General features: G+C 25.5%; 1 protein-coding gene across 1 annotated transcript in view; it reads right to left on the bottom strand.

Annotated features, from left to right (window-relative positions):
• The window catches only part of Ptx1 (pituitary homeobox homolog Ptx1), a 173,815-nt gene extending 156,364 nt beyond the window's left edge, over window positions 1-17,451 (bottom strand). Inside the window, exon 1 of the mRNA XM_075359257.1 lies at window positions 17,223-17,451. Coding sequence (XP_075215372.1) covers window positions 17,223-17,451 — 229 coding nt within the window. The remainder of the gene's footprint in view (window positions 1-17,222) is intronic.
• Between the last annotated feature and the right edge of the window lie 398 nt (window positions 17,452-17,849).

Raw genomic sequence — 17,849 nt, 5'->3', positions numbered from 1 at the left:
GCAAAATAGGGGTGGGTATGTTATTTAAACACCCTCGATGCGGCGTTTTTCCACGCCTAATCGAGTTCCAATACAGGGATGGGAACGTGTGTTATTGTGTGTGTTTGTTAATATATATATATATGTACATATGTATCTGAATATGTATATGTATACCGCATCATCACTTACAGTTGGAAATGAATTTATTTATCTACTGACTGTTACGTTGACGCGTTTGGTTTTTTTTTTACCAAATGAATGTTTCAAATTGATGGTTGAGTTTTTTTTTATAAATTCGTGTAAACCCGAGGGTGGTGATCGATCGAAAATTCTTTGTAATAACAATGGAACGTTAGCGGCCGTCATGATAAAAAATAAAGAAACTAAATGTTCAATTCTAAATATATATATATATATATATATATATATATATTATTACATACATTAAATGGATTTTCTCATTTAACATGTAAATTTATATTACGATATAAAATGAGTTAAATAAACTTTACATTTAAGTGACATATTATTAAAATATTTTTACGCCGTGATTTTTAAGCTGAAATAAACATCTGATTATAATTCGTGTTATAATTTTATTTATTATATTTTTTTTTTTAAATTGTTGTCATTGAAATAGTTCTATTTAAAAATATTTTAGAAAGTAATAAAATAAAAATCCCTGTTGGATTAGACGTGTCACGTTAAAAATGAGTTAAAAATGTAATTGTACATCTTTTATTGTTTGAAAGTAATTTTTTTTTAAGAAAAAACTATAAAATTTTATTTAATGGTTTATTTATAGAAGAATATTTTTATTGAAATATAAAAATAACAATATAAAATAATTTAAAATGTTTTATAGTTAAGTAGAATACGATTTAGTAAAGCTTTAAATCTCTAAAAAGTACTTTATTTCTAAATGAATGTTTTGGTTGAAATGATGTTTGGAGTTATTTCTAGTTGTTTATGCCGGAACTTTCTGATAATTTTCAGGTAAAAAGGTTATACCTACGTTGTTTCTGATAATTCAATCTCATTAAGAAAATTGTAAAATAAATATTACTCGTATAACTTAAAGCTTAACAACATGAAAATATTTTATAAACGTTTTAAGCAAAATAAATTAAAAAAAAAATTTTATTTAACTTCATTTCTACAAATTAAATGTCATTATAGAAAAGAAAGATTTTTTTTTATTGTTTTAAAATGCAAATTAAAATACAACCAAATAAAATTGAAAAATATATTATGAGTAGGTAAAATTTCTTACATGACATCAAATTTATTCTAAATTTTTTATAGCGTAGTTCAGGAAACAGTCAAAGAGCCTTTAGAAAGAAATTTTTAGAAAGAGCCTTTAGAAAGAAAGATTTTAGATTTTTAAAAACTTGATAAATTTTGAATTACTCTGGTATTTCATTACACTTATCGAAAGATAAATTTCTACAATATGATATTCCAATTAATGCCAGTCCGTTGTATCTTCGGAGTATCTAATTAAGATTCTGATTACTTAGTTATTTTGGTAAAATAACAAAGAATTAACAATTTTGGTTAAGAATATCAATAAATATCAAATAAATAACAGAATAGATGCTGTAAACAATACGGTGTATTGTAAAGCGTTTTGAATAAGCTAACGTGAACTTTGTACCTATTGTACTTAGATTCGGTTAAAAAAATTATGTTCTTAACAGAAAGTTGCTTTGTTTTTTTACTTCCTTGTACGAAGTAAAAGTATTGTGATCGCAAAAAATTTTGGTTTTCAGATTTCAACGGAAATATCCATTTTGACCATTCCTGAATTCATTTTGACTAGTTTCGGCGTGACGTACCTACGTATGTATCTCGCATAACTCAAAAACGATTAGCTGTAGGATGTTGAAATTTTGAATTTGGGACTGTTGTAATATCTAGTTGTGCACCTCCCTTTTTATTTCGATCGACTGAACTAAAAGCATACAAATTAAAAAAAAACCCAAAAAATGGATTTTGGACTTTTTTTTAATTGCAATATTAACCTGTAATTGAGACCTTTTCAACGATATACATAAGTGGTACTTATTTTCATTGCTTCCAGAGTTATCGCCAAATGAAATTTTAATTAATGAAATATTTGGATCTAGATGGGGAAGACATATCGATTCGAATCGGACTTCCTCTCTTTTTTTTAATTTAAATATATTGATTTATTTATAATTATTAACCTCTGATTGTAAATCGTGTTTACGTTAAATAATAAAAACAAATAAAAATAATAATAATAACAATAAATAAAAATATGAAAAAATATCAGAAGTTATTAATTAAATAAAATTTTATGTAAGTTTCATTTTAAAAAAGTATGTATATGTAATTTAATAGGCGTACAAGGAAAGTCATATGGTGTCCGCATCAGATTTTTTTTGTAAATAAATTGTTGTAAATATAAATTGTATAAACAATAATAAATAATTGCATTGTAAATAAATTGTACATAGAAAAAAATCAGTATTTATATGTATACGAAAAAAACATGGTACTCCTCCTTTCTTTGGATTGTGATTGTTTTCGGTTGAATAAATTCCAAAGGCCTATGCAACAATTCTTTTATACCAACAGATATCGGAATTTTATATTTCTGGAAGTTCACCAACCGTTCAGTTTTATTATTTGGTTCAAGATTAAATTATTATAAAAAAATATTCTGTACAAACTTTGTAAAAGTTCGCTTCCTCATATAAGTGAAAGAAAAACGTTCCAGAGATCTTTAGTAGTGAGAACGAATATTGTAATCGTCTGCAACCGTAACGGTAATCGTCTTTCTTCCGAAGAATATCTTGTTTCATTTCACTCAAGGCCAAGTAGTTCCGCTTTAGATAAATCCCTCAACCTCGCTGTTTATTTTTTGTTTTAATTTGTAAGAGAGATTTTTCATACTTAAAACAATAGGTATTCAGTGGCCACCATTTCATAAGGTTTCCCAGTGATAATCTGTAGGTCAAATATGAGAGCAGTTCTAAATGTAAGGTAGATCGAAATAAACAGATAATTTTTTTTCCAATTACTTGTGACAAATACAAACCATAATGAATTTTATTTTTAATATTTTTCAACATAACCCTCAACCCGGCTTAAATTATTAATCCTACACTCAAAATACTATGTAAATTAACGTCTTCTTTCATATTTGTCAGCCAGTTTATGGTATAAGTTTTCACTTTCTCATGAATCAAAATTTGTTGTAATATACTTATTTCAGCTTTCAGTATTGAAATCGAAGAACTCAAAGCAAATCGTTGCCATGCGAATTAATGCACGGCGGTCTCCTTGGGAATTACTAATAAAATATTGATAATATGTTTTTTTTTCAATTCCATTATCGTCATTTGTTTATAGTAAATCGTTTATTCTTTATGAATCTCTTTATTATTCGAACCGTTAAACTTCGTATATTATAAATTGAACCTTTTAAATTTATACGACAACAAAAATTCAATTAAAAAATGTTTAATAATTTGTTGTCATAACCTTTAACGCAAACAATAACAATGAACTTTACTATTTAAATACTAATATTTTAAAATGAAACTTGTTGATTATAATTTGCGCTTGTGTCCATGTAACAGGATTAATATACTTTACTTTTAAAACCAACTTCATAAAATAATAAAAAATAATATGAGTAAAAGTAACTGTTTTAAAATATCAGGAAATAACATCTATCAGAACACTAAAACTTTGGTATTTCAGTTTTTATTTGGCAAATGAGAAAATTTGTTATATTTATCGACTTCTTTCAGAGATGTTTTTTATCACAAACACTTTTTTGGCATTTTTTTGGGTAAAAAACACAAAATATGTAAGCATATTTTTTTTGTTATTATATGAACGAGACTACCCTTATTTTTCAAATGTTTTTTATTCAATATTTTTAATTATAAAATAATAAGTTATCGATTGTTTTACTTTATCAAGAATACAATAAATAATTTCATACAATCATAAAATTTATCTTAAATATTTTTTCTTTTACAATACTACATTGAGAGGCAGTTTATTATATGTTAAGAAAACGATAAGAAAAATACAAGAGACAGAGTGCGCTGTAAAAAGAGCCGCGTTAATTTATGGCATGATACAATACTATCTTTTATTGCGCCCTTTTGCACACGTTTCTGACATTTATCTACTCTTTAAAAATTGAAATTTTCAGTCTTATTTGTTTGTTTGTTATTTGGTTTTTTTTATTTGTAACTTGTTTTGTAAAACTTTAAAAAATATTTTATTGTATTTACTATTCTTTTATTAAAATTTGCAATTCATTAAGAGTAAAATAAATAGACTTTTATTAAATAAAATATTCGTGGCGTTTCATGGAAGTAACGATTTTTGTTTTATAATAGATAAAACTATGAATAAACTGAAAAAGGGTATTTTTGTTTTGTTTTCAAATAAAAGACAATAAGACAAACTAAAATTATTATAATTATAAATACTGGAATTAAAATTTGACTTAGTTTATTGAAATATTATTTAGTATATATGAGTTAGAGTAAAATTACTATTCCTTAATCTTGAGATAAATATTTACGATTTATTAAGATAAACTAACTGATCGTTTGAAAATAAAATTGAAAAAATAAATAAATTTAATGATTCCTAAATCTCTCTTCTTGTTGCTATGAAAGAAAAATAACTTTATACACATGCAACTTAAGAATTGTACTATGGAATGCGGAATCTAAATCGAGTACACAAATAAATTTACGTAATTTACATAAGTACATAATATAAATTTACATAAGTACATTACATAAATTTACATTAGCTAATTCATTATAATTAATTTTCCTTATTAAGATTTTATAAAATAGGCTGTCCATGAATCAATACTGGGTTTGATTTTAAAATATTTATGTTTGCTTTCACTCGTGTAATTATTCATTTTATATTTTTCAATATTATTATATTTCGTTTTTAAAGAATTTTAATTGGATAGAAAATTTTTAAAAAGAAAAATTTTCCTATTTATAATTAAATTCAAGTATTAGTTTTTTGACATTTCTTAGTAAAAATAATTTATAAAAACAAAATATGAATAGTAAGAAAAGTATAATTTTCAACTATTAGTGAATATTTTCAGACAAAACAGACTCGAATACTTCAAGTTAACTTATTAATGAGTAAACTTTTTTAGTTATAATTGTAAAAAGTGTTTAAATATATTTAATATTATTAAATATTTGAAATTCAGAAGAAATAAATTCTTTTTATAAAAAAGGAAAGTACAACACTATTTTGTGCAATATTAAAAAAAATTAAATATTAAAATTTTTGTTTAATACTTTTATTTACAGTTGCATCAACAATTAAAATAATTAGCGACTTAGTAGTGTAATGACTGTAATCATAAATGTGTAGTCTTGAACTTAGGCCGATTATTCCTGAGATGGTTAATTGGAACCCAACCATCAAAAAAGCCCACCGGGTTGGTCTAGTGGTGAACGCATCTTCCCAAATCAGCTGATTTGGTAGTCGAGAGTTCCAGCGTTCAAGTCCTAGTAAAAGTCAGTTATTTTTACACGGATTTAAATATTAGATCGTGGATACTGGTGTTCTTTGATGGTTGGGTTTCAATTAACCACATGTCTCAGGAATGGTCGTACTGAGACTGTACAAGACTACACTTCATTGACACTCATACATATCATTATCATTTATCCTCTAAATCCTCTGAAGTATTATCTGAAAGGTAATTTACCGGAGGCTAAACAGGAAAAACAAAAGAAAAAACCATCTAAGGACACCAGTATCCACGATCTAGTATTCTAATCCGAATAAAAGCTTTCTATTATTATTAGAATTTGAACGTGAGAACTTCGACTTGGAAATCAGCTGATTTTCGACGACGACTTTACCACTAAACCAACCCGGTAGGTTATTTTTAATTGTCTTTTTTTAATAAGTATAATAAATTATTATGTATTATTATTATTATTATTTTTTTTTTTTTTTGGTTATCCATTCCGTTAAAGCAAAACTGTTTTAATGATCACTAATAATCAATTTTAAAATTTCAGGTAAAAGTAGAAATTTAGTAGACTTCCTTTACTCTGATTTAAATATTAGATCGTGGATACTGGTGTTCTTTGTTGGTTGGGTTTCAATTAACCACACATATCAGGAATGATCAACTTGAGACTGTACAAGACTACATTTCATTTACATTCATACATATCATCCTAGTTCATCTTCTGATGTAATACTTTACGGTGGTTCCGGAGGCTAAACAGAAAAAAAGACAGTTCCTTTACTGAGGAAAATTATGAGACACAGTTTTGCTTAGTGTTCCTTACAATTATGAAGAGAAAAACATTTTTTCTTTTTTCTGAATCTCTTTTAATTTTTATATGGTAAGTAGAGTGGTGAAACATATTACATTTAACTGTAGGCGCTTAGAATATTTAGGGTAAGTCTCTTTCAGTTCTCCATTTACACTAATTTGGTATAAAAAAAGATAAACAATTAGACGTCGAAGCAAATATTTCTTTAAAGAACATATTTACGTATTTTTATTTAATTGTCTACTCGTTTTCAATCATCTCAAAACTTGAAATAGCAATTACCTAAACTAGAAATTACATATTTTTTCTATTAAACAAGGCCTATTAAACTATAAAATACTGAAAATTATTGAAAATATATTTTAATTAAATATATTACAAGATTACTGCTATAACATGTGAATTTTTGCTGATAAATTTTGCATCCTATTTCTAGGTTTTAGGACACATGCATTAATAAGAAACGGTTGTGTAGTCATCGAACTTTTAAGTATGATTTTTTAAAATATCTGTTAAATACGCTCATAAATTTGTTTAAACGTTTTAATACAGGTCAATATTAGAGCCTATGATTTATAACTTCGCTTTAAAGACCAATATTAAAAAAATTAAGTTGTTCTTTTACCAGTTGGTTGTTTGATTCAAAAAGCTTGCAAAAAATTGGAATTAATAAATAAAAACTCTTATTTAACTGCATTATTTGTATAAATTAAAATTCATTTAATATTTTAATGGGTATGTAACATTTTATTTAAAGACTAGACAAAATAAAATATTTTTTTTAAATTTTTTTGTTAATATAAGGTGTGATTTATTTTGTTATTTTTTATTGAAACTTCATAGCAACTTTACAATCTGTTCAAGAAGAGAATTGAATAATAATTAAATAAGATGTATTTGAATCAACATTAAGTAGCCACAGACCCAGTGGTTTGTGATCTAATAATAATAACGAAATAAAAGACATGAAATAGAATGCCGGACTGTAAAGTCACCTAAGTGAAACGATAAATCAAATCAAGAATATTGTTTCTCAGCAATCTTGAAAAATCACTGATCGTGTTATCCAATAAATTGACTACCATAAAGTTTGGGTTCCGATCCAAAAGATCTTGGTATCGTAGGCTTGACAGAGGGATTTTCTGTCGAACGGTTTGCAATTTAAAATCATTATATATGAGGTTATTGCTTATGTTTAGCATTTTTCACAGTGTTTTTGTCTAGTAGCGTTCAAATATGTCAATATTAGAATTGCTTGCTGTACCCCACAATTCAAGCCCGTAAGTCCAAGTAGGCTTCAAAATGGTGTAATTAATAAATTACAGTTTTTCGAAAATAGTTACAATGACTTTGCTGATTTTGTTTTTTTTTTTTTATAATTCTAAGATATTAAACAATTGTTTTTCTAATAAATATTTTATTACACGGAATTTTTATAATATGATACTTTCCATTACTGTTTCTCCATAAAAAATAAAATCATATTTTATTTTTTAATTATGATGTAATGTCGTGTTAAGTTGTGTCATTTTAATAAGTTCACATGTTATTTATTATAGAACTACTTCAGTTTTATTGGTGTTATAAATTTATATTACAAAATAAGTTACTAAAAATCGTTTATGTTATCTTTCGTAAGTGAAAAAAATAACAGTAAAATTATTGATGAAAAGCAGGAAAAAATGGAGGAGAGTAAATTAATTTAACCCGCTGGCAATAATAATTAATGAAAAATTAATTTTTATGAGTTTACCATTATTAATGTACTATTATAATACAGATTATTGCTGTTATAAGAGAGTAGAATGTATAATTTAATATTTTTAAAAAAACCTTCAAATATTTGTACATTCTGTGTAAAAATAAGTCCATTTTAAATCTAGACTTTGGGAGATAAAAGAAAAATTATATTTGTTCATTCCGTTGGAAAATGGTGGATCAGATCATTTTCTCTTTTTAACTGTTTCAATTATTTATATTTCTTTCCGCTTTATTTTCAATTTTCAGTAGATATATTCCATCATAACACAACATTTTTTTTTTTCGCAAACATTTTATAAGCGTTTCAAAATTAATGTTAATTAAGTATTTTCACAGAAGATAAGTCGTTAATAAATCCGTTTTAATTATCAAATACTAAAAAAATCCTTAGGAAAGGCAATGAATAATAGTAAATAATATCTTATGTCAAATACAGATAAAAAAGTAACTATAAATAAAAATATGAAGTAAATTAAATGTAAACGGTAAATTTTAGTACATAATTTGTACTAAAATTAATTTTGACAATGATAATAAATTTATAAAATTCAAAGCATAGAATTAACTAAATAAAAGAATAACTATAGGAAAATTTACGTAAATTTTGTACGCTGTATTCTTATACATCATATAACATCATTAAAGTAATGTTAAACTTCTGAGCGAGCGATAGTTATCGGTCTCATTGAAAAGATTAATGTGAAAAATTGTTATGTAAATAATAAAATTGTCATCAGATAAGAATAATTACCTTGCGGGAAGAAATAATAAAGAAATAATAATTATAATAAATGGAAAAGATATGGTAAATTAAGATGAAAAAGCTAAGTAGCTATGATACTCTGAAATAATGAGCCAAATTAAAGTAATTATTAAAGGAAAATCGTTTAGAAAGAAGAGAAATGGGCTGGACATGGAAAAAGTGGTTAGGTGATAACAGGTATCTAAAGGAAACGGATATGAGGGACTGAAAGAAAATTATTTACGGCAAGGTTTAAAAAAGGATTTTTAAGGAGATAAAAGAATAGCGAAACCTTTCGTAAATCGTAAAATTAAAATTAATTTTCAAATCATTAATTAAATCATAATTAAAAGAATTAGTATAAATGTGTAATTATTTCAATTAAATTTTTACTAATCACGGGAATGTTTAGGGAAATTACAGAAATAAATAAAATAAAGTGAAAACAAGATATAAATACTAAAAATTAAAACACAACTTCCGAAAAAAACATAGCTGATCTTATTGTTCTTTTTGTTCTGGTTTGGTTCCGTCGCATTTTGTATTATACTAGCAAATACCTCGTTTGAATTTTTAAAATCGGAAGATTGGTTGCAGGGATATTATAAGAGCACCCCATTGCACCTCCCAAAACAGCGTCCCAGGAACACCCCGTTTTTTACCAGTTGATGGTGATGATTAATCTAGCCTCTCACGAGATGCTCGCATCGCCTCACACGCAGTCCCCACGGGAAGCCATTATTATTGAACAGAAATTTTGTTAATTTATTAAATATTATTTAACATGAATTTAATTCTATTATTTTTTTTTTGGTAATATTATTTATTCAATTGATTTGAATCATTCAGTTCAAACCCAGCGAACACAATGATAGAGGCTCACAGTTCACAAATCATTAATTCAGTTCATTAAGGGTTGTGTTTCAACCGGCAAACCTCCACTACTATATACATATGGTAGTAGTTATATAAATATATACATATTTGTATAGCCTATGAGACTACCGGTAACGTAAGGATTCAACGCGGGGCCATACATTTAAATCGGTTAAACCATTGAGCTGCTACGGTGGAACATACATACACCCTAACTGCATTACACTCTTTTTTTGTCAGTCGTGTAAAAAGACCGCGTATTATAAATAAAATTAATAAATTTGTTTCAATGTTTCGATTTTATGTCATTGTAGAATGTTGATTTTAATGAATAAAATAACAAATTTTTCATGTTTTGAATGAGTAATACTCGGTAAAATACAGTAAAAAATTTCACTTTTTTATGTAATTGTAATGCGTATCATTGTATACATACGTCATTTTTCGCCATCAGAAATCATACAATTTTCTACATGCTTTTCTTTCATTATAAAATAGGTAATTATTTATTTTTTCAGCAGATTTATTAAAATAATCTAATAAAATTTTTAAAAGACTAGCTTTTAAAAATGAAAAAAGTACAATTATTTTTTATTTTGTTGAAATAAAAAATAATTGTACTTTTTTAGGCGTCGACTTCAAAAATTGATACAAAAAAATAATTTTACATTTTTCTTTTTAGCACGTTTTCTTATCTAGTTTTACATAATTTTGAATCTTATTTTTGTTAAAAATAATTATTGACCTACAAAAACTCTAAACGTATGAAAAATCTACTATCATAAAAAGCAAAAGGTAAAAAAAAATGCATTGCGATAAATTTTTTTTTTAAATAAAGAAAAATAATTTTCACATGACATTCGCGATGAGATGTGACTGCCCAGGAATTCATTTAGATGGAGGTTACATCCCGCGATCTAAAAGGGTACGGTATTTAGGTATTCACGTAGTTCGTTGTCTAACACGGAAGGTTCACATTAAGGAAAAAAGGAAACCGCTAGATATCAAATTTAAGGAGCTATACTGATTATTAGGCAGCAAATCGCAACTATTCCTCCCTAACAATCTATTTTTGTACAAAATTGTTCTAAAACCGGTTTGTACATATGGAATCCAGCTCTTGGATATGAAAAGTACCAGCAGTATAGAAATTATTTAGCGTTTCCAGAATAGGTATGCCAGATGCATTACACAGGCACCATGGTTTATACGAAACAACCAAATTCACGTTTACCGAGTTAGTATTCGAGAGGAAGTCGATCAATTTACAATCTAAGAACAAAATAAACCTTAAAAACCACGTAAACTATCTAGCTATTAAACTTTTAGACAATGGGAAAAATGTAAGGCGATTAAATTACATGTATTGGACCAGGAACCTAATATTGATATCAGAAAGAGACCTCTCTTTTTAAGTTGTGCATCATCAAAGTATTTATGTTTATGTTTATGACCTCTTATTTTTCTAATGTTATTTGTTCCGATGTTACTATTTTTTTCTTTCTATATTGTGGTTTTATTCGTAGTACTAGACATTATTATGATTTCTAGTTCATTACTGGCTGGATTTTATCAATGCTTATGCTGTTTTGATGAATTGTTGATGTCTAGAATGATTTAATTATGATGTTTCAAGAGAAACTCCTTCACAATTTGATTGTCATGAAATTTACTTACGGTTTCTAATCTAAAAAACCGATTGTAAATATAATTTGAGATACAAAAAAGTTATCCTAAGTAATTACTAAAAAAAAGAAAATGTTCTAAGGCTGTCTCGAATATAAAAATGTACATTATTATTTTTTTACTTCAAGTCTTTTAACTGATTTTCTTGAAGTTTTGCGTAAAAATACTTTGAATATCAACATCACATTTGGCTGAATATCATTTACCGTATAAGAATCCATCACTAAGCACCGATAAGAAAAAATAAGTAATAAATACCTCCAAAAATCATTTGTATAAACTATGTAATTCTTAAAAGTCTTCTGGTAAACTATTTGGAAGAAACTTAAACAGAACCACGAGAAAAGGATATTCCACGAAAAATTAGAAAATAATCTTAGAAATACACCGATTTCGTTCATGAGTAATGAGCCGGTCGCACATAAAAAAAACCATATGGATTAAATTGAGAATCTTTGATAAAGTTTTTCTGTAATACGTTTTTAATACGGTAAGACTTCTCGTTAATTTTTTCTAATACCATTTTATTTCTTTACTAATTTTCAACGAAATAAACTTGTTAACAGATAGAGTACACTCACTACCTGTGTACCCGATGTTATAGTCAAATGCAATGGCGCTTGCCTGCTTCCCGGAAGATGTTTCTGGATTCGATTCACGGCTATGATCTGGAAAATTGATTACTAATAAAAAAAAATTGACCCCAATGTAATAGCTAATGGCCTTAGTAAATTTGTGAAATAAAAACTAAAAACTTTTCAATAATTTAAGATAGAAAAAGGAGCTGTTGTGTAACAAGTTTTTAAAATAATATAGTTCTGAAATAATTTCACCAATTTATATCCCAAATTCCATGGAATTTGATCGGTGATTATTGAATATAAATTGTTTTCACTGCTTAAGTTTCGCTCAAAATTTGGGATAATTGGTGAAATAAATTATTACGAAAAAAATTTATTCACAGTTTTTCAAGAGTAGTTTAACGACTGTACTGTTGTAGCAGTTCACTTAATATAGAATAATCGGTGAATTATAAAATACAAATATTATTATCGAATTATATGGTAAGAAGTTTCTTCCTAATAAAAGTTTTACAAAATATTTTTATTGTGGGATCTGAAGACATCTTCATAAAATAAGTAGAATGATATGAAAGCTTATGTGATTATTTTTTAATGTTAAGAAAACATAAAAAAATGTGGTAACTTTAAGAAATTTTTCCTGAAAGTTATCATTTAGGAAATATTGTCTCTTATTATGATTCCTCCATTTTTAACTAATTGTTTTGAGAATTAAGGTATTCTTTCGGAGGAAAATGATACAAAGTTTTTTCAATCTGATGATGATAATTTGAATCAATCTGATTGAATTTTTCCGTTGATAAAATTTCAATCGGTTGGGATGTTTTTTAACGGAAAATTAAACTATACATAAAATCTTCAAAAACTTTCTTTCTCTTTTTTTTTAACATCAGCCTGTCAATTTTATCAAAAGATGACTAACGATTATAAGAAGACCTGTAACTTATTTATTTTGTATATCTCGTAGGAATGAGAACGGCCTAAAACTTTTGTTAGCAAACATATTATTGAATGTTTTGGTTCTATGTATTTTACATCCATACTTACCTCATAATTTACTAAATATTGTAATAGCTTAAAGAAAATTTACCGAGTTTTGAACACACACACACACACACACACACACACACACACACATATATATATATATATATATATATATATATATATATATAATATATACACACTTTCAATATTAAATAATGAATTGTTGTTAAATAATAAATTGAATTGTTAGAAGAGCATTCTGTTAAAATATCCGTTTTTAATTGATGTTTATTATTGTAAGTGTTTGGGAATGAATCAAGAAGTAAATAATTTTCTTTATTATATAGTTACAATAAAAAAGTAGGCAACATTTAAAAAAAAAACGAGACTATCTTACAACTTGTATGTTTTTAAATATAAATTAAAATGCTGAAAATTGTTAAATAAGATAATTCATTTCATTAACGAATGACCCTTTACAGCTTGGATGTTATTGTAATAATGATGTCTCTCCTTCCGACGGTCAAAATTGTGATTACAGAATTTTTGAAGTCAGATTTTAGGTTTTCACTAGGAACTTGTAATACTTAGCGAGATAAATTATCAGAAGTGAAATTAATCGGGATCTAATTTGAATGAGAAAATTATTGTCTAGGAAAATAGGTATGCTGTAAAATTATACATTTACTTACAAATAGTTAAAATATTTTTTTTCTGATTTAATATTATGTGCTACACAATTAATATTTATCCGTGTTTAAGCATAATTTAAAATTATTTATAAACTGTATAAAATTCAAAAAATATTAAAAAAAAAAAATAAAATCATTGTTTTTTAATTTTTTTGTTACGTATTTTCTAACTTTTACTGACTGTAAATTACACTTCCTGGAGATTGCATCAAATGATCCTTTTTTATTTCAGAAATTTTATTTTTAAGATATCAGATTATCCGTTATTTCCTAGTAAATAAGATAAGTGAATAAAAATGAAAGTATTGATTTCGTTTTAATTTTTGTGCGTTTTCATTGTACGATAAATAATAATTTGAATCAAAAATTACACTGGCGTATATTGGGAAAAAATATATTTTATGACAATACATGAATAAAAAACATATTAAAAAGAAAAGTGTTAAAAGGAAACCAAATTCATTATATTACTAAATTTTATAAAATATCTAAATACGTTTTAAAGATTATTGTTGTTTTTTAATTTAATTTTTATTATAGTTACTCGAATATTTATAGAAACAAACAAAAATAAAAAAATTTATCATTCACTATTTTTTGTACGTTTTCCTTAGGAAAAATTAGGAGAACGGGCATTAATCTGAACTGTAACGCAAGATTTAATTTATTTGATTATTACAAGTAATCAGTTCCAAGATTTTGTTCCAACAAATTTTTAATTAAGGATCTGGTTTTTTTTACTTTAAAAAAGTTTTGTTATTAATTTTTTCCGTAAAATTTCTTTAAATTACATCTAAATAAAAAACGTTTGTATTTTAATTTACCTTTTAACTTTTTAATTAATTTTGCTTAATAGTTGTAAGTTTTTTATCTCTTTATAACAGTGTGACATATTTTATTATCTCTGAAATACTTTATAAATAATATGATATGATTAAAAGCTCACTATTTTATTATTATATTGAAAAAATGAAATAGAACGACCAATTAATCGAATCTAATATTGAATTTTTCCCTTTTTAGAAATATGAAAATTGATTTAATTTAAGAAATAAGCACGAATACTTTTTTTTTAGATAACAAGACTACATAATTTTGCTAATTTATTACAAAATGATACAAAAAATGCATGTAAAAAATATTTCTGATAGATCGAAATTTTATTGGAGATTTTTGAAATCAGGTGATTAAACCCATTTGGAGTTTTTTGCGGCAAAAACATAACATTCAAAAATTTTAATATTTTTGTAATTATAAAATTTGTTATAAACTCTTATAACAAATATTTCAATCTAAAAAAAAAAAGTCCAGTTCTTAATTGAATCTACTTTTACGTATACATCGCATTGATAACATTAACATTAAAATTATTCAGTATAATATAAACGATAGATGAAATAATATTTTCATTCTTTTGCGTAGTTTTAAAATTCAATTTTAAAATAATACACCCGTCATACGTCCAGTTTACCGGGATAAAGACTGTTCATAACACTACCAGTAGCGGCGTTTGATTACTACATCAACTGTCCTTGATGAAAAGGAATCTAATACCTGCTCGAAATGAAAATTCAGAATTTCGTGTAACAAACAACAAAAAAAGAGGTGATAACAAAATATTGCTTTCATTAAGCTTTATTTTTTAAATCCTACGAAAGTTTTTGTAAATGATTAATATTATTTAATCTTAATAGAGTAATATTTTAATATATTGTATTTTTAATAAGTTACAAAATTCATTTAGCTGTTTTTTTATAATTTTTCTTTCAGCTCTTTTCACGCAAATTATTATTTTTCATTTTTTTCTTTAGAATTTGGCAAGTGGGATTTGGTGGGAATTTTACGGTCTTATAGCCCATTTACTGTCTATTACGGAATTTTGTATAGAAATTTTTTTGTAAAAAATTACTACTGAATTGATCAACCAAGATTTGCGATCCGAAACTTTCACATGAATGAAATATTTCCGTTAAAGAAATGGTGTTTTAGAGTAGTTACATTAATAAACACGCATTTTTTTATTTGGAAAAGATTAAAAAAATTCGAAATCGTATAAATATTAAATTAAAATTAAATAAATCTCATCGAATCAGAATCAATTTATCTTTTAATTACGACCTTAATACACAGGTAATTTATGGTATCTAGTAACGAATTAGATGAGGCTTAGGAGTCTTAGCAATAGGAATTAAAGAGATTAAAACTCACGTGTGGCTGATGAAGAGTGTGTAAAATATATTATTTAATACAAACACAGAAATTACTTATTTACGGTAATTTTTAAGAATCGATTCCAAATATTCAATAGTTAAAGAGTTTTTTAAGATAAAACAATTTTTTTAATTCCCATCACTTCATTAAAAAAAAAAAAAGTATTAGTTTACAAGAAATTATAGATGCTAATAAAACACAAAAAATACGAACACTAGGATTTGTTACATAAAACAGAAATAAAATCGATCGGTAAAATTTTTATTCTGCAATTAGAACTATTTTAACTAATCGATGGAAACATAAAAAAAGTTCATTAATAATAATAATATAAAAAGTGTGTCCATGGTACGATAAAAATCGAGGGTTACACTTACAAAGTAATAAGTGCAGTATTACATCACGAATCTTTGATTCGTGAAAGTCATACTAGTTTTATTAAAAAAGTAAAAATATGGTATGAAGTGAGTGATATGACTATCAACAAAAAAAAATTGGCGGAAAGAATGTATATTGTTTCTTCTAGAAAGGCAAAAACTTTTAATAATAAATTCATAAGATAACGATCAGTAATACATAAAAAAATAAAAATAAAAGAATAATCTAACAAAACGCAATGATACCCAAAAAAAATTACAAACAAATTGTAAACCGTACGGTAAGTTTCGCAGATATCATTTCTTCCGTTCAAAAAACAAAATCTCTCTAAATAAAACTGTTTTTAAAAAACTATACTGATATCAAAAAAAGGTAAGACACTACATTTCTATTATTAAAATCTGTTATTAATTTAGAATTTTTTAAAAAAAAATAATAAATCTTAAATATATGTAATAGACAATAAATATACAATAATAGATAATAAACAATGTTAAAGCGTTCTATATAATAAGCAAAAAATAGAAAAAATTGCTACAGAACTCTTACCGGCCCGATTTCATTTATTAAACAACGAATAATCATAAAAATGTTATTATTTCTGTAAATGTGATATGTATTACATATAAATGAAATCGGGCCGGTAAGAGTTTTGTAACAAATTTTTTTTTTGTTTTTTTCTTATTATATGGAACGCTTAAACATTGTTTATTATCTATTACTGTATATCTATCGTCTATTATTTAACATGTTTTTTTTTAACAAAATTGAAAATTAATATAAGTAAACGATAAAAATTTTTTCGTCACTACATTAACTCGTTTATACTATTTCAGAATTTTACTTTTTTCTGGGTTTATTAAATTGCTAATTTTTCTGTGTTTCAAGAATAAAATTTTACTAACAGCGGGAAAGGTTTACGATTAAGTAATCTACTCTACGGTATAAAATTTACATTTAAAATACCAAAATATATAAAAATAATATATTAACTGACCTCTTTTGAGCTTTTCCAAAGGTTCAGGGTGTAATACCGTCGGCGGACAAGGTACGGGATGATGATGCGGCGGTTCATGGTGATGTATGTGGTGATGATGACCCAGCATAGCTCCTCCCAAACCGGTCGGTGCGACAGCATCGTGAAGTCCATGTAAACCATGACTGTCTGTTGCCGAAGATGATACTAAATCTTGAAGACAAAGCCCCGAATCAGATAAACCTTCCATTTTATCGTAATTATTATTTTTATTTCGGTCGATTTAAATAAAATTTTATTTTATTCACTTTATTTTCATTGTTTTTCCGTTAATAATATCTATTAAAAATATTTTTCGTTTTGTAACATCATCATTATTTTCATTAAAATTTAAATAATTATTTTAAAAATTACACTCGTTTTATGCAGTGTCAACGACGGTGTTAAACTTTACGGATTACTTAGAATAATCCTAATTTACACATCTTATAAATATATGTTTTTAATGTGATTTTTTCTATGTGCGTATTATAGTTATACATCATTTAAACGATTTTAATAAAATTTATATATTTCCAAAGGTTATTAATAATTTTTTTAATCTTTATATTGATTTTATTTAAATTACAGTCGAGTTAATAGTTCTTC

The sequence above is a fragment of the Lycorma delicatula genome, chromosome 3, assembly GCF_047948215.1.
Source record: "Lycorma delicatula isolate Av1 chromosome 3, ASM4794821v1, whole genome shotgun sequence".
Classification (NCBI taxonomy): Eukaryota; Metazoa; Arthropoda; class Insecta; order Hemiptera; family Fulgoridae; genus Lycorma; species Lycorma delicatula.
This window is presented reverse-complemented; position numbering and strand designations above follow the sequence as displayed.